The 26,516-nt window shown below is 44.6% G+C and overlaps 3 protein-coding genes across 15 annotated transcripts in view; 1 reads left to right on the forward strand and 2 right to left on the reverse strand.

Moving 5' to 3' along the window:
- KANSL1L (KAT8 regulatory NSL complex subunit 1 like) overlaps window positions 1-10,649 on the forward strand; it is a 66,693-nt gene extending 56,044 nt beyond the window's left edge. For 5 of the 6 annotated variants that reach the window (XM_076342121.1, XM_076342118.1, XM_076342122.1 and 2 more), the window contains 4 exons: window positions 715-769; window positions 6,424-6,536; window positions 8,052-8,232; window positions 8,872-10,649. In XM_076342121.1, coding sequence (XP_076198236.1) covers window positions 715-769; window positions 6,424-6,536; window positions 8,052-8,232; window positions 8,872-9,120 — 598 coding nt within the window. In that variant the 3' untranslated portion in view covers window positions 9,121-10,649. The remainder of the gene's footprint in view (window positions 1-714; window positions 770-6,423; window positions 6,537-8,051; window positions 8,233-8,871) is intronic. The other variant, XR_012995654.1, reaches the window with a different exon arrangement.
- Window positions 759-17,483, reverse strand: RPE (ribulose-5-phosphate-3-epimerase). Of its 4 annotated transcripts, none has more exons than XM_076342124.1 (6): window positions 17,348-17,483; window positions 17,131-17,210; window positions 16,766-16,905; window positions 16,314-16,448; window positions 16,068-16,154; window positions 759-2,637 (listed from the first exon to the last, which is right to left on the reverse strand). In XM_076342124.1, the coding sequence occupies exons 1-6, from the start codon at window positions 17,467-17,469 to the stop codon at window positions 2,551-2,553; spliced, it is 651 nt and encodes a 216-aa protein (XP_076198239.1). In that variant the 5' UTR covers window positions 17,470-17,483; the 3' UTR covers window positions 759-2,550. The 4 variants fall into 4 exon arrangements, with proteins under 4 accessions (XP_076198239.1, XP_076198241.1, XP_076198242.1 ...); XM_076342126.1 differs by lacking the exon at window positions 759-2,637 and adding an exon at window positions 10,710-14,010; XM_076342127.1 differs by lacking the exon at window positions 759-2,637 and adding an exon at window positions 15,057-15,612 and having other exon boundaries at window positions 17,359-17,483.
- Window positions 17,484-18,451: 968 nt separating this feature from the next.
- UNC80 (unc-80 subunit of NALCN channel complex) overlaps window positions 18,452-26,516 on the reverse strand; it is a 136,309-nt gene continuing 128,244 nt past the window's right edge. For all 5 annotated transcript variants that reach the window (XM_076342132.1, XM_076342130.1, XM_076342129.1 and 2 more), the window contains 4 exons: window positions 24,605-24,686; window positions 23,990-24,101; window positions 22,582-22,793; window positions 18,452-21,725 (listed from right to left, as the gene is read on the reverse strand). In XM_076342132.1, the coding sequence (XP_076198247.1) occupies window positions 21,456-21,725; window positions 22,582-22,793; window positions 23,990-24,101; window positions 24,605-24,686 (676 nt within the window). In that variant the 3' untranslated portion in view covers window positions 18,452-21,455. The remainder of the gene's footprint in view (window positions 21,726-22,581; window positions 22,794-23,989; window positions 24,102-24,604; window positions 24,687-26,516) is intronic.

The raw sequence follows: 26,516 nt of genomic DNA on the forward strand, positions 1-26,516 counted from the left end.
CACACAGGGAGGTGACAGATGCACAGACTGGCTGAAAATAGAAGTGGGTTTATATCATCTTAATTGTAGTGGTATTCGTGGCCTTAAATGTGCCATTAGGCTGACATGCTCTGAACGGTTATTTGGAGGTTGTTCTTTTTTGTGTGTTGTGGTTCATAAGAAAATAGTTAACTATTTTCAGTGAATTAAACAGAACTGGTTTTAGTATATATTTTTAAAATTTATCCATTCTGATACAGTAGAATAAGCTTAACTTTTTCAATACAGTGTAAACCTATAATCCATGATTCTAGAGACATCTTTTTTTTCTTCCCCCTAAGAAAAAGAACATCTTTAGATTGCTAAAACAGGGTAATTGATCTCCTGTGCTGTAATTCAGTGGCCTACTAGCAAATTGCCTGAAATAGCTAAATGCAATTGTTCCATATTTTAAATCTCTAGTGTGTATTTGCTTTTATATTGTCTTTAAAGCTAAAAATATTATTAAGACTCTATTGGATAGCTTAAAGACTGTGTTGGGAAAAGGAAAGGTTACATATTGGGTTGGGAAAGGAAAATCTAAATTTCGGGCATCTGTTATCAGCACCTTAAATTTGAAATTATTTTATTTGAAAGAAATTTTGAAGCACAACCAGTGTTGAAGAAGGAATAACTAACAATGTAATGAAACAGCATTTAGGTAAATTAATTTGACTTTCCTTGTCTCATTTCTAGCTGGAGAGTTGTTGAATTTCAACCTTTAGAAAGATCTCATGCAGATGAAGAAGAGGTAGGCTGAATTTAATTAAACTACCAGTTTTTAATTAAACTAGACATAATATATAATTGGGATAATTGGTATATATTTTCCAAAGTCACTGACTTCATGCAAATCCTGGTAAGTTTCAAATTTCAAAAATAAAGTATTACGTATTGGATTGTGAAAATGTGTCTTATCCCAACCTACTCGACCCTATGGTAGATGACAGAAATGTGAGTATGTCCATTAATAATCATTGTTCACTTGTTCGTTTGGCTCTTCTGTCCCTTGCTGTCGGCACAGTCAGCGCTCCCAAAAGGACCCTTTGGTCAGGCCTCCGCCTTCCCTGCTCCTGGGCACTGTGATGCTGGGTCTCCCAGCATGACTGTCTCTTCGGGGCTACCTGTGCTATAATGTCTGTCCTCTCTCATGCTCTTCTTTCACGGCCAGTTCCCATAGCCTGTTGCTCTTCAGGAGGTAATTTGGCGTTTTGCCTGTGGGCCCAGCAGGTTTCCTCAGTTTTCTTCCCAGGGTTCATTTTCCTGCAACCCTCCTGTTGGGAGCAACTTTTCTTCTTTCTGCTTTGTCAGGAACAACGTAACCTTCAGCATTTCCTGCTTGCCTGTTGAGCTAAGTTTGTACATCATGTGCTACTGTTGCTTCCTCCAGACATAAGAATCTACCTTTTTCTTCCAGGGAATGTCTGTAGAGTTTGCAGCTGCAGGTTCCTTTCTCCCCTAATCAGGGGTTCAAGGCATTTCCTAACCCCAGTGTGAACGTACCACCAGGTCTGGTCTCTAGGCTGGTTTTCTGTCCTTCCAATATTTTTGTGGCTCCTTTTCCACAAACCTGCCAGTTTTGCTGTCCGTTGGACATCTCTAGTCTCCCTCCAGTCTCTGCTATAGGCCACTATCAACTGTTGTAATGTAGGACTTGTATTCCTACCTTCATCCACAATATCTGTTCTCGAGCTCCTTTTTCAGAGAACCTCTACAACCGGGGTTTAAGTGCCTTAGTAGTAGCAAAAGATTTGCATTTGGGTAGCAGTACAGAAGGTTATGCTAAACACAGTAAACAAATCATTATGCCACTCACTTGGCGTAGAAAATACACTCTCCACAAAGGCACTAGCTTCCTCGGAGTTTTACTAGGTCTGTAGCTGCCTGCTCCATGGAAACAAACCTTCCCTTTAGGAGAGCATCATGGACTCAGCTCCCTACCTGGTGTGGTTGCACTTATTTGGCACCATACTCTTGGGTTGGAAGGAAGAGAAAAACTTAACTCTGTCCCTGCCTTTTTGCATGCACTTGAGAAATTCTTGTGAAATCGCGTAGTCAGATTTATGTCAGCTCCACCACCGCCTTTTGGTTTGGTACAGTCTCTGCTACCAGGAAACATGCCTGATCTTCTTTTGTAGTGAGGTGGTCAAATTACATACACAGGAGAACTCTCCTGCGAGGATATTTAATTAAACTATTTGGAGAATAACTAATAAGGCAGCAAGGGCACACTGTCCCTTGAGAATGTACTATTCATTGCTCTCTCTCCATCCTGGTATCTGTGGGGAAAAAAAAAAAAGAATTTCAACAGTGATTTGTCTTCAGGGTTTCAAGAGACTTGCTTGGAGGACTCTGGATTTCTTGTTTAGATTTCAGATCCCATGCAGATGACTTGTCTCACATACTTTCAGCGTATTTTGCTGAATGGACTTTAAGGGTGTCTCTTTGTGAAGTTCATGGGCTAATCGCTCGTTTAGTAGCCCTCCCGTTTAGTACGTTTGTATTTGGCATGACTAGTTGATCCTGTATGATTCATCCTTTGGCCAGGACATAACTTGAGTTAACAATAAAGCAGCTTTGCCTCCTGCTGTGGTCCACTGCTTCTGTATTGCCTGTCAGCTGCCGGGTAGAATGAGAGAGGAGAGATGTTGGACAAGAGAAAAATGCTAAAGATCTTGTTTGTCTAAATCATCCTTTGCCAATTTTCCCCCGTTCTTTTGGGATCGTATTAATTGGTTTGGATGTTTTTCAGAGTACTGAGAAAAGGTGGTTGTCTGATCATAATTCTTCTACTTCCTTGCTTTAGATTTTAGGCCAAGTTAGATTTGTTGCTGAGTAAGCTTGAAAAAAGACATGAGAAACCAGCAGCATTACCTTTTTGTGTTTTCTGCACTCACACTCTCTGACGCTCTTGAAATTGTTCCTTGTACTGAAATCAAAACTAGCTTCAGTAGATCATTTGTGAAGGACAAAAGAGGGCAAAATGTACTTTCTGCTTTTATATAAAGTAAGTTTTTTCTTTGCTTTCCACTGCATAGCAGCCTGTGGTGGTACTGTAATAGTTTCTTTTCTGCCTATCTTCTGCATGGCTAAATTTAAAACTTGTGGAGTTGTCCTTGTGTCAACCAGCAGTTAGGGACTTCTACTTGATGTCTTCCCCCCGCCCCTTCTCTCTCCCCTTCATTTGAAGGCTTTCAATGCAACAAACAAAGTTTCCACAAGTTACAAAAAAATGTGGGGTCCCAAATTTGTCATGTTCCACAGGAGCCACGCTTCCAAGGACGGGAACTCAGCACTTTCTGAAAATCAGGCCTATTCACCGTGCCTTTGTTTGAGTACAAAAAGCTTACCTTTTTGGGTGCCTAATTTTTGTTTCTGGAAACTTTGCCTTACAAGGACAAACATAACAGTTGGGCAATGCAAAAGTTAATCTACTATCTATGTCTGCTCTATAACTTGCTCTAAAAATACTTAGTTTTTGGAAATAGAGCATTTGAGTTTCCTGATTTGCATGTATGAATTTGCAGTCTGTTATTGCTTTAAGGCATGGGAGGGTGTGGCACGGGTTTTCCTGTTTTATTTTGTTTTTAATTTGTTTTGTCCAGATTAAAGTTTCTGGCAAGGCATGGTTGTAAAGTAATGTTCAAGTTTATTTTGTAGTTGTTTTAGTAATGACAAATACTTTGGAATAATTCGGTGTGTAATTAGTTTTGCATAAGTGTTTTCATGGCTTATGACTCAGTGTTTCCCGTGAAGCCAAACACTGAAACACAGACTTTGTTGTTTTGAGAACCTTTCAGAAATATTCCTGGTGCTATTCAACATTAATGCACAGTGTCTTGTAGCTTAACTAGATGTGATGGGGGGCGATCCAAATCTTAGTTTGTTTTAAGTCTTTTTCTTTGAGTGAAATCATTAGACATGCCTCACAAACAGGCCTTCCTAATAGTCTTTTCTCTCAACATCACTGCCAGATCCATCCACTGAGGAATGACAGTTCTTTTGTCCTCTTTCAAACTAACCTTAGTGGTGGAAAAAAAAATATCAAATTTCTCCAGTTATAGCAGCTTTAAATTAACCTAAAGTTGGTCGAGGAAATATATAAAGTGTTACAAAGCTGGAGAGGGGCAGAGGCTGTACTGAACCAAGTAGAGACCTTTTACTCTGATGTAATGTGATTTTATCCGTAGAAAAAAGAATAATTTTTAAATAAGAAAATGTATTACTTGTTAGTCTTCAATGGAATAGGGTAAAATTCATTTAAAATAAACAAGTAGTTAAATCTGCTATCATCAGCTATGGAAAAGGAACAGTAAGGCTTATTTCTGTATTTTTCAAAACTCTTCGCTTGGAGTGGAATGTGGACTTTGATTTTTTTAAAGGAAGCTTGTTAAAAATGAAGTTTCTTCCCAGCATGAAAAGTTTTGGCAATTTGCTAAGAAAAGTATTTTCAAAGTCTAGGTTTTTCTTTCAAAATTATCTTTTGTTTCCACTTCAAAGGAAATCTGAGCACACAGAAAAATCCTGAATTTTCCCTGAGGGAATAGCACTTTTGTAGTTCATAAAATTCTCACTTTCACGCTATACATCATTGACCTTGGAAAGACAGAATCTGAACTGAGATGCAGCCCTGCACCAATGCCATCCAAGTGACAGAGCTGGTGAATTCCAGAGAGAGGAGGAAACACATTAAGTTGGCTTGCATGAAAGGAAACCAGCAGCTAACAAAGTGGTTTGTGTTTAACATAAATAAATAAAAGCAATGAGGAGTCTTCAAAAAGCAGTCATGAGATGGGCAAACAAAGCAGGCCTGTTTGTCTGAAGGTTCCTGTTGAGTGCTGGGCTGAGGAGGAACCGGGCAGCTACAGTTTTAGGAAGCAGGTCGTGTGGCTGTTTCAGACCGCACTGAAGTCTTTGGGATCCTTTTCACTGGCCCAGTTGAGTTTCATTGTGGGGCTGTAGTTCACGACCAGCCGCCTAGGTTGGAAATGTGTGCTCTGGCAAGCTGAGTGCCACTACCAGGTATGCTTACAGCAGCATAAATGCATTGTAATACTTTGCATTTGTACACAAAATGGTCATGAACTACCTCAGTGCTGCAAGACTTGATACAAAGAATGGCTTCTGCAGAAAACCTCAGGGCTGTTAGTTGTCTGGAGTGGAGTACTTCCAGCTGACAATGTAACCTATATTGTATGGCTCTATCTGGCACTGCAGTGAGGACTCTCTGTTTAGTTCTGTATTTTATCAGACTCGGTCAGAAGATAAATGGTGTTACTTGTATAAGACCGCTGAGGATTTTGCTTCATAGACAAAGTTTAATTTATTTTCCATGACCCCCTGATTATTGGTATAATTCTTGTCCAGGTCTGCTTCACAGCTTCTATGACCAGGAACTGTTCTTTCCTAGAATTTCTCTGCTTTTGAGTTGGGAGCGGCTGGCATAAAAATCCATGGCTGCAGCATTCATGCTCTCGCCAACCTTAGCTTTTTAGGTGAACTTTGAAGAGGTTGAATGGTTTGGAGCACTTTGAAATAACCCTGAGCTGTGCTGGAGGGGTCCAGCCAAGAGCTCGCCCAGCCATCTGGGGAGTGAGGGGGAAGGGCAGCAAAGTGCTCCTCGCCCAGCCGTGTCTAAGGAGCAAACTTCTGGTGTGCTGCCAATGGAAAAAAGAAGATGGCTCTTTCAAAGTGAAGGTCAGATGTGATAGCTACAGCTGAGGAGTTTTACCTAAAAAGCTGGCTCTTGTTTGACTACGAGCAGTTAAAGTACCCACATTAGGGCTGTTTTTAAGCTGTACCGGGGTCGTGCAAATCACTTGCTAAGAAATAGTCTCTTCAAAGCAGAAACCATTTTCTGCTTGGTTTCGTACCAGGAATGCGGCACCTCAGGTTTGCTGAGTTCCTCTCAAAGTGGAGCTATCAAAGTCCTTGGTGATCTCAGACCTATTTCTCTGTGCTTAAAGAGCACCTGGCAAATCCTGCTGCCTCCCAGCCTCCTCCTAAAGCAGTCTCTGAAAACTCCTGGAATTTTTGCTTGTCTTTATTATGTGCTTTTTAGTACTGCCTTGATTTGCAAATGAATACTTGTCCTCTTAATTTTCTGCCTCCCACCATAGAGAAAAATGTGTTAGTTGCATGGGGGGTATAATTTCTATATCCATTCAGATCAACCACAGACATGTAAAGAAATAAAGTGAAAGTGACAGCACCCCATATACTAGAGCTCTAGTGAGAGTGTAAGCTGAATACATGTATTTTGATGTGCCTTTATACTGCAAGCATATGTTGTGTTGCGTCCTCTTGTTTGAACAGACCTTTGCAGAATTTTATATAATATTGGCTGCCTTTGTTTCTAGTGATGTTCATAATTACAGCAGCAGCTATCCCTGTATTTCGTTACAGATAGAAGATCTGTCAGATGAAGTTTTTTCCTTACGTCATACAAAGTATGAAAAAAGAGAGAGAGCACGGTGGTCGCTGTGGGAGCAGAGCCGCTGGCCCAGAAGGAATAGCAGGCAGGTGTATTGACTTTGAAAGAGCGTTCCTATTGAACCACTGGTGTAGGCTGTCGGTGCAGCGGTTTCAGAAATGCTGTCACAGTGGACTTTGAAAATGAGGGCACTCCTCATTAATTAACTCGTCAGGGACAGTACCGGGTATGTTTGGTTTTGTGGCTGGAAAGGGAAGGCCGTGCAGTTCTGAAGCATGCATACTTACAGAAATTTGGCATGTTAGTGACCTGGTATTAGTGAATAAAAATCTTACCCCCATACTGAACACAGCTCTGCTAGTTTGTGCCTCTCCCAGTTACTCTGACTTTAGCCACCGACTGTAACATGAGCCCTTCTTCACTCACCTGACTTAGATGAAAGTCCACTGCATTCAGAGATGTGTTATTGAAGGGTCCTGAGCTGTGCCAGGGACCTTATGCTTAAAAAAAGTCATTGCGTGAAAAAGTTTAATTATCACAGACTTGTTGTCTGGTGCAAAACTCATCAGAATTAAATATAACCCCTAAAAGTCCTGCAAAAAGTAGTGCGTGTAAGAGCAAACATCATAAAGCTGTATCTGCAATTTGGCTCTGGGAAAGTGATTCCCATAAATAACTTCAGAATCTGCCAGGACAAAAAACATCCTATAAATGCTGGGATAACTTTTTCTGCTATTTATCATATGCTTGTGTCTACTCTTGGCTGAAAGTGAACCATGACACTGAATATATATGCAAAGATAACTTTTTTAATGCAGGATAAAATTAGAGCTAAACCGTATTAAGGAATTACATTTTAAGCCATTTTGAACATAAAAAAAACTTTAGAAGGTGTACTGAAAAATACAAGTTCTATATGTACCCTTAATTTTGAAACTCTATGAACTTCTTGGTGAAATCTTAGTGCTATTTGAATTCAGAAGTAAAACTACTGTTGACATGAGCAATGTCAGACTTCCACCTGGCATTTAAGATGTGTGCCAGTATTTTACATCTAGTTCAAATTTGCGTTAAAGGCAAGGTCAACATTTTTAATCTTACTAAATTATTTTGACTGCTTTGGAGATGAGTCCAGAGCAGAGGAGGGGAGGGGGAGCCCAAGGACCTGCTGTTTCTTCTCGAGTTACATTGGCACAGTCTGCTGACAGTGCAGTGTGGACTCCGCAGGCTCCTGTGAATGATGCCGTGTTCACCCGCGTGGGAACAGCCCACGGCTCACTGATTTCTGTCCAAAATTACCGTTCTGGTGATCGTGTGGAGCAAGCCGCAGGAGTGGGACCAGCCACCAGCTGTTCTGCAGCCAGAGTGTGCCTGTTCCAGCCCTGTTTTATCCAGTTAGCTCCTCCACATAGCACTCTTTTGCTTTGGCTTGTGACAATGAGGGTGTCAAGAACCATGTGTGTTTTCATCTGCTCTTCTGATTTAAGTAAGTAGAGTGTAGGTAGCATGTATGGAGAAACTGAACACTTTGAAAAGAAAATCTAAACTGTGCCTGGTGATGTGAAAGGGGAGGTCGTAAGACTCTCTTATCCTGCTCTAGATCTTACAGCAAAAATGCTGACGGACGACACAGCCAAGATTCGGTGCAGAAAGACCACCACGGCAGCTCCTGTGCCTCGCTGCATTGCGCTGCTGAACCTGTTCCTGACTTGACTTCGGAAGCCCACAGCTCTGTTTGTTCAGGGATTGCACAACTCTGCAGGGAGAGCCAGGAAGCGAAGGTGGGTGATTCCAATAGCTTCCGGGTCTGGTCAGGTCTTCAGTGACCACTGTCTCTAACCTAAAACAAAGAACGTGAACATATCCTCCTGTCTCACTGATCAGAATCTCAGGCTGTCGCCCTAGTTAACGTAGACTGAATGTAGCACTCCTGTTTAGAACTAGATTGCTATGCTTTATGAATTAAGCCCAGGATTTATCAACAGGTAAAAATTTCATTGCTCAGCACACACAGCACATGTTTTAGAGGCGAGTATGGCAGGCCTCAGTTCAGGGATGATGGATCCTTTCTCAGGGATGTTGGCCAGGGTTCCAGATGGGGCTGATCGTTATGGGGTCAGGTATCCTGATGGTCTAGCACCATGGAAAAGAGCTTCCCCCTTCCTGTACTGTGCCTGTTCAACGGTAGCTCTGGTACTAGTTCAAAACTGTATGAAGCCAGCCTACATTGACAGCTGGTGCCTAGCATTGTCGTATTCTTTATCTGAAAAGCCCTGCAAACATTGTAAAGACAGACACTCATTTGTTATTTGATAGCAGATCATTCTGCACATAGCTAATCGGTTCAGACTCAACTGAAATCCTTTTTCCCTTCTTCTCTCTTTTTCCACCCTCACTCCTACCCTTCTGATTCCTTTCAGTCTGGGCTGTGGGAACTTCGAGTTTTTCCACTAAAAGATGAAGAGGTAGAAGCTTTACTGTGCCAAGATCAAATAACGAATCAGACTGAAATGTCAAGTGCAGCTTTTCCCAGCGACTCTCTCTGTACTTCATGCACACCCATTGGTTCGCCAGACAATGGCCATCCACCAAGAAAACAATCTACCGAAGAGTCAGAAGACTGCGAAAATGTTTGCCTGGGAATCAACAGTACAAGAAAACAAAGGTGACAGGGAATAATGTGGTTCATTAAGAAAGCCAATTAAGGTGGAGAAAAGTGTAAGGTAAAATCTCTCTTGTTCACACAGCATATGACAGCACAATTCGAAACCTGTATGTTAGCTGCATATAATATATTTTCTTTCTTGCTTTGTAACAGGCAGGATAAATCCCAAAGACAACACTTTCTTCTTCCTGAACCCCAAGAGAAAGTAATTATTTCAAGCTGGAAGTCTAATATTCCCAGTGTCGGGAGTGGGCGCGCATAAATTGCTGGCACCATTCACTTTCTGTTGTCATATTGCCACATTTGTTAATAATCATCCTTTTCTGTTTTGTTTGTTTTCAAATGCATTTCTGGTTCTAGTGGATTTTGGTGCAGCAGGATATGCTGTCTACCTTAACCAACAACTTCAACTGAACACAGAAAAACTACTTGGAAAAATGGTAGGGAAAAGCGATAGCCTCAGATTATTTTCCTGTGTGGCATGACCATGGGGCAAAAATCTGCCTCTCTAAATGCATGTGTGTAACCCATGCGTAAGATAAGGGTAAGTGAGAACCAGCAGTTTCAAAGCAGGCGTTTTGGAAGCCTTGCATCTAGCTTAAAATCTGTACTCAGCTCTCAGTAGTGCCAGGGCATGTTTCATATAGGTGTCCTCAAGCAGTAAGATAGAAGTAGACCATTGCATTTCAATAGTCGATATATCTGCTACTCAGAAAGTAGGGTTTCTGCTTCAGTCATGTGGGTATAGGGAAATGGAAGGAAAGAGGAGTAGAGTCAAATCAGTGGCGCAGCTCTTTGAATATTGTGGTTTGGGTCATTTACTTCCTTCGTCCTTCAGTAGCTAATGAGGCTCATAATATTTTGCTTTAATATGTTAAAAGACAAAGTCTTGTCCAAATTTCTGTACAGTGCCTTGTAAGAGTCTCGTAAGTATGCCAACATTTGGTGACTAGCTGAAAAGGAAAAGGTGATTGATGTCTAGAAGACCAATAAAGAAGAAAGTCCCAAAGCTTTCCATTGTGATTCCAGATAGATTTTTAATTTCCCAGCGAGTTCACAGTGAGGAAACAAAAGCAAGTTGTTTAAACTTGCATCTAAATAGCATAGTTTGGAATGTATCTGCAATCTCAAGAGGTATTAACAAAGATTAAACATTGAACGTAGGTATAATTCATCAACAGGAAGTTTTTCTGTGTAGGACAGTTGAAGGCAATTTTATAGGAGTCTCTGTTTTTGTGCAAAATTTTCTTCCACGTGTAATATCTGGAATGGCACTGGACAGATGACCCAGTTTTAGCATCAATTTTTTTTTTTTAGTCAAAACGACAGGAATTATACACTGGGCATCTGAAAACAGTTCAGTAAAGTTTCAACACTACAGCCTATTGCTACATTGTAGTTTATTGCACATTCTGATTATTTTTTTAAACACTTTTTTAACACTGGTTTGTCTTAAACTTGAATCTTGCCTCAATGTCTGATACAATAATCTTTGATGCAAGGTTGGTTTTTTAATTAAAAGTTATTTCTATATATGTTGTATATAGTCTGAATTTGATGGCCTTTTAGAAGTGGAGAAATGGCAGCAATGCTCCCTCTTGGCACAGAGACCTGCTTGGCCCAAGAATGGATCTGCAAACACACTGAAGTGGCAGCGGCACTAAGCTTTGCTGTCGTACTGAAGCTGCGCTGGTGCTGTGAGGCTAAGGTTCCCCCCAGCATCTGAATACAGAGGTGGATTTTTCCATCTCTTGTCCTGCATGTGCACCTGCTGCTGGGAAAAGGTTTCTGAAAGTTTTATGTCTCAAATGCTTTGCAGGTCTTTTCCACACCCGTATCCATTCATTAAGATGTCTGATCTGACCAGCTCTCACCCAGCTTTGTTGTAAGGTCAAGGCTTCCTGCTCTGTCTGATCCCTGGGGCAGTGTGAGGAGTTTCTGCAATTTAAGAGATGGGACAGACCAAGTAAACCAGCTGGCTAGCCGCCTTACATGTCCTGAAGGTGCTGTCAGGAAATGGAAATGCAATCCGGCATTTTACAGGAAGGAGCAAGAGGAGAGTGTTTTTCTAGATTGGGGGGTGGGAAGGGAAGGATTTTAAAATGAGGCTAAAAAAACCTGTGCGAAAGGAGCTGGATTAACCAAGTTTGGTCAGCCTGGTGGACTGTGAAGCTGTTTCTGCACTGATGTTCAGTTCCCAGCTGTGGTGTCCTGTTGAACCACTGTGTTGCTTTTGGGCCAGTCTCCAGTGTGCTGGCCTGAAGCAGCTACTTGTTACCTTGCCAGCTGCAGGGGCTGCACAAGTGGTTATTGATAAAAGCAAGGGTAAGCACATTTTCTTTGTCCCCTCTTTAGATGTTCTTGTCAGCCATTGTGGGAATCACCTAGTGCCTCACAAGGCAGCAATAAAAAGACTAGCCAAAGAAAGGCCGGGCACCCTGGAGACTGAAAAAAAAAATCCCTGGAGAAACTATAAAAATGTCTATTTGGTCATATCCCCACCCCACCACCATCAGAAGTCTTTTCTCTTAACATCTGCCTCTCAGCTGGCTAGACCTGTGACAGCAAACTGCAACTGCCTTCACATGAAGAGCTGCCTGAGCGACTGCACAGCCAGAGAACTGTGCCAGAGCATTTCTTCCTCCCCATGCCTCTGCCATGGTGCTGCTCTCCAAGTGTTAGTGGTGCGCAGGTTTCTGCCATCAGGTGAGCAGCACATGCAAGTGTGGCAAAGGCCAGCAGGGAGGGGTAACCAAGAACAGGCTGCATTTGCTTTTCTCATGTTGCCTGCCTACTTCCAGCAGCCCTTCATCTGGCAGGGGCAGATGGGGAACGCTGTGTGCGCATGTCAAGCGAGATGCTTTTTGCAAAGCCCCAGGCTGCCCCTCACCCACAGCACCTCTAATCATATGCCACCTTCTTGTAGCAGACCAGGTGCTGTGCCCTGTCCTCGCTGTCTCTACTCTGCGTCTTTGCTCCAGCCGGCAAGGCACACAATTTTTCAGTAGCCCCATTTCCCTACTGGGACAAGGTTAGAAAATGCTTAACTGAACTTGGTCACAGGACCAGCCCTCTCCTTTCATTTTCCTTCCTTGTGCTGCATGCAGCTGGATCAGCACTAGTACTCTCGTTTATTGCCTGCAGCCCTTTTCCCTGCAGAGCTGGACTCCCACCTCCAGACGGTTTTTGCATTGGGGTCGTGAGGAAGCTGCTGGTGGTGGGAGTGAGCTCAGAGCCAGGCTCATGCTTGAAGCCATAAAATGTGTAAGAAACCCCTGCTTGTTTTCTTTTCTTTTCAAAGTTTTAAACAACAGGAAAAAAACCCCAAACCCAACCTGTTTGTCTTTTGGCTGTTAAGCTATGAAAACAGCTGTCAGTGCTGCTCCTAATGTTGTGGCTGAAGGTATTACAAAGGCTGACTGTGAAATACCAACTTAAACATAATGCAGCATGGTCCCCTACGCATGAAACTGGGGTGTTGCAGCTTCACAAAGAAAGTAATTTCCCTTGCGCTTTGTTTACCATTTTCAGTTGAGGCATTTTTTTAAGGCCACTTATGTTCTGCTCCCTGCTGCTATGAGGGTTTAAACGCTTCATCGCTGCATCCAGGACCTTAATGGACTGTAAGTAAAAATACAAACTTCTAAGCCCTATTAAAATTAAGCTGTGTGTGTGTGTCTACTGCAGTTTTTTAATCTTGCTCAGGGATGTGCGCTGTACCACCCTGTGGCGCACACATCCAAGCCCAGCCTTACTCAGCTATATCACTTTCTTTTATCCTGTTGTCCATTGCAGACAGAGCCTTTGCTCTGTCAGATCACCCTGGACCGCTCTAGACCATGTGACTTAGTATCACCAGGCTGTGCCCTCCCTTGTTGCTGAAACTTTGCTTTATCAGAGTATTGCAACATCTAACGGTCCTGGGGTTTATTTGGCCCTGCGGATACCATACCATTTTGGTTTTCATGTCAGTGTTCGGTTCAAGTCCTGCGGCTGTGGCGCTTCCACTGTGAGGTTATGTTACCGAGTACAGGAGGACAGGCCTAAATAGAGCCTAACAGATTACTTCTGTTAATGTATAGAGGCAAGAAAGTGGAACAGTCTTAAGATTAAGAGAACAAGTATCATTACTGTTATTTCCATGGATGCTCTGTGGTCACTAACAGATTTAACCTTAGATGTGTAAAAAGCTGCTGCAGTAGTAGCCAGCTGCATAAACCCACCTGGGTGGGATTTAGAGGGAAAGAAGCAATTGAGTAATTTTACTGTGTGTGTAATTTCTCTCCCCCATGACACTCCTAACCTGAGAGCCAATGGAAGTGCAAACTACCAGATTTAAAACAATGACAGTGATTACAACCTGTGAAAGAAAACATACCTATGGTTCCATGCTCAGAACAAAGTATAGTACCGTCAATTAACTAGCATGACTTTGGGACATCCTCGCCCCCCCCAGTTAATTAGGAAAAAAAAAGAAGGCAGAAATAGTTTGATTACCCTTTCAAACCAGCTTAAGGTCAACTGCAGGAGGCAAAGATACTATAGTTGTCCTACTGCTTTCAATAGCGTGAAAAGCCACATTTCCAAATCCTAAACCAACATTTTCATAGTCCATTTGTGGGTGCTTGGCCTGCATTTTAGATACCAGAGCAGTGACTGTTTCTCTATGCGCACTGTATCAGACTCTACACGGGTTCCTTCCAGAAGTACGAATAAGCTGCTTTAACACATCTAACAGCCATCTGGCCTATTACCTTTCCTAGCCAAGCCTTCTTCTGGCAAACTTCTTCTGAAAGATGTCTTCAGTGCAGTAGGTCCAGATGACTCCATTTTTCTTTTGCTAGTTCTCAAATGGGGTTGCAAGTGGAAACAGGAAGCAAAGACATTTGTTCACCTAAACCACAATTAACCACACAGGAAAAAGTAGTTTAGCCATTTCAGACACTTGTCTAGATTGTCTGAACTAGCCCTAGCTCCTCCTACTGAACAACAGCAGTGACCCATGCTGTACCGCAGCTGCCTCCTTCCACAGCCACTGAGCGGAGACCTATGTGTGGGACATCCCACAGGTCCTGGGCTGAGAAGAAGGGGGTGCATCAGCTCTAGCACTGCCTCAGCATTTGGTAGGTGACGTGCCCAGCTTTGCTGCAAGGACAGCAGATTTGACTTTGGCCTTGTGGAAATGGACTGGCTGCAGCTGTTGAGCCTTCTGGCCTGTTCCCCTGGGGCAGCAGACTGTTTGCAACCCTTCTGTAATTACAATTTAAAGGGAAAAATACCATGCAGAATACCATGAAATATTAAACTAGTCAGCAATACTAATTAGAGCCATGGGAAGCAGGTCTATCTAAAATGACCTGCTCAGGTCTTCCTCTAGTGGGTTTTAACTCTCACCTCTCACATGCCCAAACAGGCCAGGCTGCAAAGTCGGCACAAGCAAACTGAAGGTATGAGAACTATTTGGCTTCACAACTAAGAGGAGCGTTAAGCTGTTTTACAGAGCCATCTCCATGCAGTGCATTTCCACTGAAATCACTTCCGTAGGTAACATTCCTGTATCTCGCTATCTATCTTAATCATTTACTCAGGCATATGTACAAACCAAGGAGGCTGTGGGTCAAGATAAAGTTTTTTAACCATCTGTCTGTAGGGTTTTAAAGCGATTCCATCACTTCCGGGAATTTCAGACACGGCTGTCTTAACTGGCTCTTTGAAAGGTAAATAAGAAGGTATTTTCCAGTTTGTGACCTGGTAAAGATGCTGCACTGACTTGTTTGATGCTTGTCTTATGTAGGTCAAGTACTTCTATGCAGTAAAAACAGAACACAGGAACATTTCTAGCATCCATGGGATTTTTTCGCCCTCTTAAACTCTATTTTTCCCAAACTTACTCCCAAAACCACTCATTTTTGACAGTCAGCTTAAAAGAGACTTGCCACACCAAGGGAGGGGTGTTTAATGCAGATATTGGAAAAGTTTTGTAGGAATGCACAGATCAAATGACAAAATACAGACAGCAGAAGGCAGTTTGATTAGAGTCTTCCACAAGAGAGATTGCTTGTGGTGATGCTACACTCTTCTAGCAAGCAAAAAACTGACTGAAGTTTAGTTCAATCCAGTCAGCATCACAGGTTGTGCCATCAAATCAGCCTCCACAGAATCAAGAGACGGGTTCAAACCATTGCATTTCCAACCCTGAAAGACAGCCAGAATGTTTTTCACTGCTGCTTGCTTCATTGTAGCGAAGGAATGATTCCCCTGTTCAGCAGCAGCAAGTTTCCGTAATTAATGTTCATCCAGCCCTCCCTTACGCACGAGAAACAAGGGTTCTCCTGCATGCACAGAGCCTTCTTGACCACTGCTTGGGTAGGTCTCATCGATCCAGACAGCGCTTTTGAGCTGCTTCTGAACACACATTCCTTAGAAGATTGATCACAGATCTTGGATCTGCGCTCTTCATAATAGCACTGCCAGATACAATCATATTTGCACCTGCCTGAAAGACATTAAACACCCACTCAATAACACGGAACAGATTCACTTCTTAAAGCGTTTTCTTGCTGTAAAACACGTAAGGAGGTAGTGAATTCTAGGCTGGTGGGCAAACAAGCGCTATTTGTGGGACACAGGTAACATACCTCTAACTACAACCACAAATCAAGTTCAGAAAAGACAGCTCTTCCCCAAATAGGCAATCTCTTCATCATTGCTCCTATTTACCCAAACATACAAGAAACAAACAGCTTCTCTAGCTTAGGGGAGGCTTCAGCAGCCACTATTGAAAAAAGGCACAAGATTAGACCTCGAGTAGATTTTGGTATTAAGTGCGCTTTACCGTTCCCTCTGAAAACTAACGGTCAAAATGCAATTCCTCCTAAGCTTTATTTTCCGAGGGACGATTAAGTTTCTTAGCACAGTGACTGAGAATGCTGCTCTGCTCCAGCCTCTTACCTCTGCGCACTTATGGATGGTGTCGGGCCCAACTCCTCCATCCACTTCAATATCCAACGAGGGAAACTGTGTCCTCAGCCACTGAACCTGAGAAACAGTATAAAAAGGTTGGCACTGAGATCCACACTCAGCTGCTACGGCTACGTATAGCTTCTTACACACCCAGACAAGGTTTATTCACCGCTACACTCCATCCTGTCCATTAGCTTTAAGCTCAATAAATAAGGACAGAGAAACTTAGTTTACCTTTGGCATCATGTCTTCCATAAATTTCTGCCCTCCGAATCCCGGTTCTACCGTCATCACCAAAGCCATGTCTATCTGGTTGGCCCAAGGTGCCAAGTGTTCAACTGTAGTGCCAGGCTTGATCGCCAAGCCAACCTGCAGGAGAGGCAAGAGAAATCCACGTGCACCTTAGGATGACACACACGCAGCAAGATTGGCTTGAGCTGGGTGCAAACTCCTAGGAAAACAATTATGTGTCTGTGTAAGTGCAGTAAGAACGGGCCGCTTTAAATAAAGATTCCTGTTTTTCTTAAACTAAAATTGAAGACTGACTTTGTGCACAAAGAGCGTTGGGGCCCCATGAGCCAATCTCCGACCAACCAAAACTGCAGTGATGGGATTTTCCTCACCAGAAACACGGCAGTTAGTTAAGCCGAGCGCAATGCGCTACGCCAAGCCTACGCTCCCCTCACCTTCATCCCATTCTCCCGAATGTCTTTTATCAAGGCCCCTGGATTGTCTGTAGCTTCTAGGTGAAAGGTGTATTGGTTTGCGCCGGCGACGGCCATTGGTTTCACCCACTGCTCTGGTCTGGCAACCATCATGTGCATATCTGGAAGAGGGGAGCAGAGCGAAGAGCCGTCGGCGAGCGCGGCAGCGCCCGGGGCTGCAGCACAGGCAGGCCCCCGCCGCGCGCCCGCTACCAGACGGGCGGCGAGCGCAGGGGCCGGCCGGAGCCGCGCCCGCAGCGCCCCGAAAGCGCCTCCCGCCCGGCCGCAACCCCGCGCCCGCCGCCCCCCGGCCGTGCCCGGGCAGGCCCCCCCCCCCGCCCCCTTACCGAAGAAGGGCTCCTGGCCCAGCTGCTTGCGCAGGCTCTCCACGACGGGGTGGCCGAAGGTGATGTTCGGGACGAAGTGTCTTGGGGCCGAAGAGAGAGACCCGCCCGCCCGCAGGTTACACCCGGCCGGGCGGGGCGGGGCAGGCCGCCCGCCCGCACCCTCGGGACGGCCGCCCCCCGCGCCCCCGGCCCGGCCCCGCCCGCCCCCGGCCGTTACCCGTCCATTACATCCAGGTGGAGGTAGTCGGCGCCGCAGTCCAGCATGCGGCTGCACTCGGCGCCCAGCGCCGCCAGGTCGCTGTTGAGGATGGACGGCCCGATCCGGCACCCCGACGCCATCGTTGCCGCCCGCCGCCCCGCGCATGCGCCGCCGCGAGGCCTGCCGGGACGGGCGGGCGCCACCGCCCCGCCCCGCCCCGCCCCGCCCCGCCCTCCGCCGTCTCCGGCGGGGGGGGGGCGTCGCGGCCGGTCCGGGGCGCTGCTGAGGGGCGAGCGGCTCCCGCCTGCCCTGGCCGCGCCACGTGAGCCGCGCGTTGCTGGCGCGGAGGGAGGAACGCAGCTTGGGGCTGTTACGGCCAGCCGCGGGCTGTGCCTCCGGGCACGGGGGAGCAGCCCGCACGGCACGGCACGGCACGGCACGGCACGGCACGGCACGGCACGGCACGGCACGGCACGGCACGGCCGCCCGCGGGCCGGGGGCTTTGGGGATTCCTAACAGCCGTTTCCCGGGGCCCCGGTCTCCAGGGCCGGCACAAAGGCCCCGCCTGGCTGCCCCGCGGCCCGCCGCGCCTCTGCCCCCTTCGGCTCTGGCAGGGGCAGGCCTTCAGGCTTGTTCCCCGAGTGCCCGAGCAAGGCCCTTTTCGGCGCTTGGGAGGGCACAAACCCCTCTGAGCAGCCACCCTCGGGCGAAGGGCCTAAACGGGGCGGGGGGGGGGGGGTAAGCTTGTTTTGACAGTTTTTTTTTTTTAAAGCTCCCAACACAAAAAGTGTATTTTGTTACCCCTGAAACACGGTTCTGGGCAGTAGTGCTACTTAATGCCTCGCCACATCCTCGTGCAGGGAGCGTGCGCAGGCGCTGGGTCGGGGTCCCGCCATGCCACGCCACGGCAGGCGCACCTTCCCGGCGGCACCCTCTGCACGAGGCTGGGGGCGGCAGGTGTCTGGCCAGCTACGGACGGCACGGATTGAAAGCAGATGGGTAAATTTTAACAAGCGCTGTCTGTATCCCGGAACAAAATAGGCTCCAACAGCAGCGTATCAAAGCCTTTTAGAGAGGGAGACCGACGCCGAGTTGCGCAAGAGGCTTACACGCAGAACTCTGTCCTTTTGCCGTCAGACTCCTCTGTATTTAGTCCTCGGGACAACGTTTGCATAAAATGCTGAGGCAATGGGACCGACTGACACACTGACAAGACTCGTACAGCCTGGACATTTGTCGAACATGACATGCGCTTAAGGCCTCTAACACTATTTAAGCAGCATCGTTTGTCTTCACAGCGGAAATATACCAGTTCTGTTACAGAGATACTGGAGGAAAGCACAAAACCAGCTAAAGTACGTTGTATGCACCTCATTAGTACAGTACTAAGTGCAACCGATAGGAAAGTAAAACACATGAGAAAACAGACTGACTGGTCTGCCTGTCTGTTCCATCTCAACAACCATCCAACAAAATCAAAGCCATCCGCCTGGCCACCTGAATAAAACTAAATTACGGATTACATCATTTATAAGCTGCATTGATTTCTAGCAGGGTAGACATTAAAAAGAGGCATTTTAGTCCTTGCTATGGCTTACTACTGGGGATTCGCCGGTGACAGTGGGAAACCTGAATGGAAACATTTATTACACATACTGAATTAAATGAAGTAAATCACAGTTATTTTGTCATCGTTAGAGTGGAGTACCATGGTGAGGCATCTACTTTTCATTAAGGAAGATGCTTCCTTCTCATTTTCAGCAGAAAAGGTCACTCTATAAAATGCACCATGAATTCTGTGTGTGTTGTGTCCCAGCCGTTTACTCAGCTCGCATCTAAACCTCTCCTCCCCCACCCGACTGCCAGTAACCCAGCCTACCTCGGGATTCGAAAGTGAAGCTGTGTTTTTTCTCATTCGTGCGTCACTGTTAATAATAAAACTTAGCATCTGGAATTTAGCAATTCTTTGAGTGACCTCCAGGCTAGGAGCTAATCCAAAGCAGTCTCCTATAGGTAGCTGGTGCTGGCTCCAGTGCACTGGGGAGATAAGAAGTGGTACAGCATGTTTTGGTCAGCAGAGTAAGCAGTTTGTCATTCAGGACACCCACTGAGCAGCAGCAGACTGAGACACTGCCATCTTCACCCAAACATCTCTCTTACAAAACCATGTACACGTTAAAGTGGCATTCATGCACCACCTATATATATATATATTTATGGTGGTTTAGGTGGTGCACTATGAAAATATTTGCCTTTTCAGCCCTGCTTTTCCCAAGAGGTGCTGAGAGTCTCCGTCTCTCACCAATGCAGTAGAGGCAGAGCATGCTCAACACCCACGAGCCTGGGAGAAGGATGGCTTTCGCTGTCTTCAGAGGCTTAACGTGCATGAGTTCCCCCCTCAGATCGGTGCGCACAGCTCCCGTCAAATTTGAGCATTTGGCAAATACTGGGCAGCACAGCCTGAAGGCTCCATGGGTTTCAGCAGGCTGAAACCTGCTGTCAGGTATACAGTTAATTTTCCACGCAACAGTAAAAACTGCATGCTGCACTACAGCAATGAGGCAGTCGTTTGTATGGCAGTATTTTAAACAATTATTTCAGAGCTGTTGAAGAGAGATGCGAGGCCTGTCTTTGGAGATGGATAGGAGGGTATCGTTCCGTCTCCTCAGTAAGGCTGTTTTATGATGCGTGCGTCCAAATTACAAGCCCTCAGGAGCCAAACTGCTAATTAGCACATTTTACAGACTCTCAGGATGATCTAAAACATTTTCCTCTGCACAATAATGCCATGATTATAAACTCTAGTATCTAGTTCTTCTAACGTAAGCTGAAAAAGGCAGTATATGATTCCCAAAGCACAGGGTAACTTTGGGCGTTGCTTATGATTTCATGGTTTCTTTCACAGCTGTTTTGCAGCTTGCCCGTAAACAGCTAATGGCTAAATTCACATTTCAGTGTAACTCCATGATGCCGCAGCATAGCCCATAACTCAGCTGTGACTTCAGCTGATCCCCCACGGGGATCTCCACCTACGTATGAATGTTACATATATATCTCTCTGATACTTGCAGCCATGAACATTACATACATAAAATGGAACCTTTTTAAATACATTCTCAACATGCCAAAAATAGATTCTTTCATCAAGTTTCTGCCTTGCAATAGCCATCTTTTGTTTACAATGTACATATATATTTATATTTATATATATAGGAACATGAAAATAACATATATAAATATTTACTTTAAATCCCTATATCTAAGTACGTATGACAGCATCAGTGGAGCAGTTGCTAGGTACCGGAAGGTCCACGCATTCCAGATGCGGTTTCTTGTTTTGTTTTTTTTTTTTAAGCTGTGGAGATGAATTACTTGGTACATTTAAGCAGGACAGCGTGGGCTATTTATACCATCTGCAGACCACTCACCCCCTGCCCACCTATATCTGTGCACAGCACGTGCATTCCTTCATACGGTATGTACTGTATTTAGTTTTACAGAGCAAATATTTTTGTAGCACAAGGGCAATATCTTACAGAGTGGAATGAAACCAACAGACAAAAGTAAACTCAACTAAAGTCTGCAGTGCCAAAAAAAAAAAAAAAGTCTAATTGCTCCATGGTGCTTATCATTGCTCTGCAAGCTAGAAACAATGGTCCCAGGCTTGTGAAAATCAAGCTTTACATTGGTACTTTTTGTCAGTGTTTTCACTGTCAGTAGCAAGGTATAAGAGCCTTGGATTCCGCTACTATATAGCTCTCCTCTCAAAAACACTACAAAAATAAATCTTGGGCACAATCTCAGAAGAGGTTTCTCTTCTCTGTCTCATACAGTACAACAGCCTGCTTACCCAACGAGGCTGCTGATCACAGTACACGGCTGCATATTTGCCCACACACCCCTACCCTGAGAATTTTGTAAAAAATTCTCTGTTCCTGTGGTCTCGCCCTGAACTGAAATAGATTTTTCAAACAGAAATTTGCCAGTCTATAGCAACTGGCTGTTAGCTGTTTTCTGCTTTCAGATAGTAAAGTGCTCTTGTTTTAATTAGTTACTAGTTACCGGGGAACTCAACGGAGAAGGTACACTTTCTCTTCCTCCTCCCACTACTGCACTTCCCCAAGAGTTAAACATGAGATTCATCTAGATCGACGTCAGTCTCCCCAAGCTCCACGTGTGTGAAGCTGAAGTGAGTGGCCAGCAAGGGGTTCTCCATCCCATTGTCCTCACTGATGTGAAGGACAGTGTCCCCATGCTGCAGCAAGCTGGTGGTCTCGAGGCCAGCGTAGTCCTCAGTGTCAGAGAGCTGTGTGGGTGGGGTGCTTTGTGCTGTTGTTGGCCGGGACTCCAAGCCCTCCTCTTTTTCCTTCTCCTTCTCAGCAGACAGTGCCTCGCTCTGCAATTGAGGAGAGCCAGTGGTCAGGCTCAGAGAAAGCGGGAGGGAGAGGGGGAAAAAAGCAAGGGAACATCTATAACATATTTTCTCATTTGGAAATACTTTTTTACCATAAAGGGCCAGGCACTTGCACATTATAAATCCCTAAAATTTAGCCCTAACAATGACATATTTTTGCTGGTGAATCAAATTTGTAGCAATGATCAGAAAGGTTATCTGATTTCAGCCATTAACACTTCCTCATTTCATTTTTTTTAGTGTATTCTCAAGACGGATGTCTTTCATTTGTTCATGGCAAAGGACGTAACCCCCAGAAGACACTAGATACCTGGGCATATGAAAGTGATCTCAATGTCACTGACGTGTTGCAGGGACGACTGTGATTGTCCCTGCACTGTCCTCAGCAGTGTCCAACACAGAAAAATGTTGGACAAGCAGTTTCTTTTGAAGTGTGATGCTTTTGCTAAAACACTCCTTAGGTTTTGAAGGAGTCCTTCCTTAAGGACGCATTTCTCAGAGAGCAAGCTGTAAAAACCTGTTGATGAAAACTTGCACTGGTGAGCAGGTCCAGAAGGACTACAATATGTGACGGGAAGATGGAAAGCAAAGATGCAGGAAATATATTTGCAAATTAAGAATCGTTGCACAGATCTAGAAGTGAATGGTTTACAAAAGTAGGGGGTTGGACAGCAAACTCAGCCTAAAGAACAGACACACAGAAGAGTTTGCTGTTTTCACTCACCCGCCAGCTTTCGTTGTAGTGCTGTAATGCATCAGGCATTTCCCTATAAATTTGCCCTGCAACTTTGATGAAGCAGCGGACAGACACACATGATAAAACCGCCAATCACATTACCTGGCCAGTGGTCTGGCTATGGAGATCAGCTACAATGATGGCAGGTGAGGAAGTCAGCACAGGTTTACTTAGCGGTTCCTGCTTGCTGGTCGCCTGGGGGCTGCTGAGGCTGCAGCCCTGCTGCTGGGCTGCTGGAGCCGATGGGTCCCCTGGGGAGGCTGTCGTTGCCTCAGGCTGGGCTTCAGTGAAAGTCACTGACCGCTTCTGCTCCGCTGAAGGGTACAAAGCCCAGAAAAATGAGTATTAAAATGCTACAATTTGGGAAGGAAAACACAACAAGAGAAGAAGATAGAGAATCCCTGGGGTTTTTATAATTAAGACAGGATTCATGATTCATTCCATCTTTATAAGCTGTCTAATTGGAGTCTAATCTAAAAGCCTTTTACCCCAGGCTTCCTCTAAAGCCACAGGAAGAGTCAGGGATCTCCTAAAGACTGGTCAGCCTACCCATCTTTGTCATGGCTTGGTGAGATAAATGCCCAACATAACATCTTTCCATCCCAGAAGAATATACTGAATTGAATTCCCATGCGAGTTAGGCATCTCTGCCCTCAACTGAAAAAGGAAAACTGAGATGCAAATATATAAGGGAATTGCCCAAGGTTTTGACAGGAAATCTGAGAAAAGAAAGAGGGCAGCTGATCACCCCCCATTCCTGCAGACTGAGTCCACTATCCAGGAATAACAGAACAGCACAGGGTGAAGACAGCTAGACTAAAACTTAACAGTAAAACTGATATCCCTCCTCCTGCTCTTAATTATTTGGGGTCAACTTTTGTGTTTCAAACATCTCCAGCAGTGCTGTTGCCCCAGCACAGTCCTGGCTGAGTGTTTAGAAACCCAGAAAGTTCTCAAGCAACCTTTGCTCTTCCAGGTGTTTCCTGCAAACTTAACTGCTCACTTCAGATGGTACAGAATAAAGCCACCTGCTCTGCTTGGCAGTGCTGACTCCTGGAAACATACAGCATGGACTAGAACAGTCCTATATTCATTTCCGTATACAACCCTTAAAGCTCGGCACTGCTAAGCTTACAAATGATGGGAAATTTCCTTCTTTCTACTCTCAATAGCAGCTTCAAAATTTGCACATCCGGAGGTTTTGGATGAGGCATCCTGAATAGAGGACACCTGTCCCCTAAATTCTCCACACCTCTAGGAGACATGATAATTCACTGTCCATGTCCAGTTTGACCTTGAAAGCCTTTGGAGAAACCGTGAAAGTGTTTTGAGGGGGTGATTTTCTGATAGGATATCTGCTTACTAGGAAAAAAGGATAAAACTGCTGGGACTGCACTTTAATACAGGCTACTAACAACATACTAGCTTTTCCTTTAAGCTAAAACAACAACATAGTATTTTCTACTTTCAAATATGAAGTGCTGGTTCTGGAAACGCAGCACTGCCCTACCGCTAGGTTTTGGTTTTGGCTGGATGCTCCGCCGCGTGGTTGAAAGTCTAGCTCCATGACGGCTACGAGGTTCGGTTTGAGTTTTCTGACGTGACAGCAGTGGTCGTCGAAGCTAAACATTGGAAGAAAGAGTTAGGCTTATGTATGTTCACATATTACACAACTTCTCTGTAAGGAGAACAGATCATCATTGTCTATTCCTCTAGATGTCCATTCACTCTACTTTTAGCAGATATATGTTTTAAGGTTTCCATGGCTCAGACGTCTCCTTCGTACAAACTTCTGGGTTTTGTGCCTTTTCAGGTTCAATACTGAATGTAGTGCAATGCAGATTCTGTGACCATCGTTTAATTTAAAAAGAAAAAAAAAGCCTGCAGAGGAAAAGATCGGGAAATTCAAAACAAAGTGCACCTCCTCTCTTAGGGATTTGTCAGGCCTCACAGCTGCGACTTGTGCTAGGGTTCCTGCTAACTCAACAGACTGCACTAGTATATCACAAATTAGGTAAAAGGGACATGTCACGTCCACAAATCATTTCAAAACAGACACAGACAAGAAAAACCAAACCAACTCAAACAGAAGGAGAGAAGGTTTGTTCAATCCCCGTGTTCTCACCTGCCGTAGGCCTCTCTTCCGCCCCAGGGGCTGCTGCAGAAGAAGGTTCTGCTGTCCTGGCTCGCTCTGCACGCTTGCCACCCTGTTAGATGTTGACAGCATTAGGCCAAGCACAGAAGCACCCTGTATAACTAGTAGGTGTCCTGGCAATTGTGACTAAAATAAATAAATAAATAAATAAATCAGCCAACCACTAATGGCACAGTCACTTCAAAGAGCAATACTGTCTTTGAAGGATGGGGAGGACGTGTCTGTTGGGTTGCGGCTTCCGGGGCTTAGGAAAGGGTGGGAGGTGGAGTCATGGCATTCAGGACTTGGCCACGCACAGGTAGCATCCAAATATAAATAACTGCAGATTTCAGTTTTCAGTCATTGATTGATGCATCCCACTGAGCAACGCTCACTTCTCTGCATCCTTTGCCACATCAATAAAGGCAAGAATATCAGCTTCCTAGCTCAAAAGCCGCCTTGTTTGCTTTTACTTTTTCAAGGACAATGTTGTAAAAGCTATTTTTTTTTTCCTCCCATATAGACTCCACAGCCTCATCACAATTTTGTCATCTGGTTTTAATTTCAATTTAAGTCAACAAACAAAAAACAAACACAAAATGACAAAGGATCCATTCATGTAATGGATGCATGAGTTATGTGAACAAGGCCCCACACTCAACACTTGCAGCCTTAAGTCTTTTTGTGGCTAACAAACAAAAAAGACAAGTAAACATAAATTTTATATATATATATATATATTTAAACACAGCTTTTTAGTTTTTAATATCTTGGCACAAAATATCTGAAAATCTGCAGTAAAAGAATCTTTAGCGATAAAACATAGTCGGCTACATACCATCTCAGTCTACCATTCAGCTGACCATTTAATCTACTTAATATAAAAATACCTCCCTCCCCTCATTTTTATCAAAGCACTGTATTCCTCCAAACAGTTAAAAACTTGTCATTTAGCAGACAGCGGTCACAAAACATTTTAGCTGAATGAACTATGTCTGAGAGACATATGGTTACAATAGCAACTAACATTTAAGATGGACTTCTTTTAAATCAGGCAGCTGCTTATTTGGGACAGACTGGAATCCACTGAGCCACACGTCCTATTTAAGCAACTTCCAGCTATATCTGGTATGCATTATTGAAGATTCAGTATTACAATCCATTTTGCCTTTGGCCTGCATTAATCTAAAGGAAAACAACATTCATTTCTAGATGTTTTCCTTGGATCTCCCTGGAGGAGCTCAGTACCACCAACAGAGTGAAGGTTTATCACCTGACCTTACAGGAGCGGAGGAAGAAGACAAACCTAAGGACGTGGTCAAACAAGACATGGAGGATGTCTGTGGAGAGGCTTAAAAAGTTCTGTCTCCTGAACAGCTCATTCTTCGCTTTGGCAGAAGTTACTGCCCTTAGAAGGTTTGGTGGAACAGAACATGAGAGCATCCTGGTCTGCTTCGGGTCAAAGTCAGGTTACCTGATCTGAAAGTCCTATTCCTTCCTCCCTTATCAGTTTAAACTAAAGCCAGACTTTGCACTAAACCATACGCGTGTGTTTCTACCAGCTCTACTGGGGAGACAATGGAGAGAGACATCTTAAGACCCTGAAGCTGTTTCTCTTCTGATTGTCTGACCACAGCCTAATAATCCTAGGCATGCCCTCGGCAATCTCACCGCAGCTGCAGTGGTTTGGAAAAAAAGGAAAAGCTTCTGAAAGCTCAAAGCCAGAATAAACAAGATATATTTGAGTCCTTTTCTCCCTCAGACAGCTCTTCCAAATGAGATCACCAGTCTCCGGAACATATTTTCCAGCTTTTACATAGGGTATTGACATGATTTACATACCAAGCATCCTAAACATCATGCAAACACCCGCCTACGAATAAGCAGAATCCTCAGAGTTACT

This window comes from Aptenodytes patagonicus, chromosome 6, assembly GCF_965638725.1.
Source record: "Aptenodytes patagonicus chromosome 6, bAptPat1.pri.cur, whole genome shotgun sequence".
NCBI classification, from domain to species: Eukaryota; Metazoa; Chordata; class Aves; order Sphenisciformes; family Spheniscidae; genus Aptenodytes; species Aptenodytes patagonicus.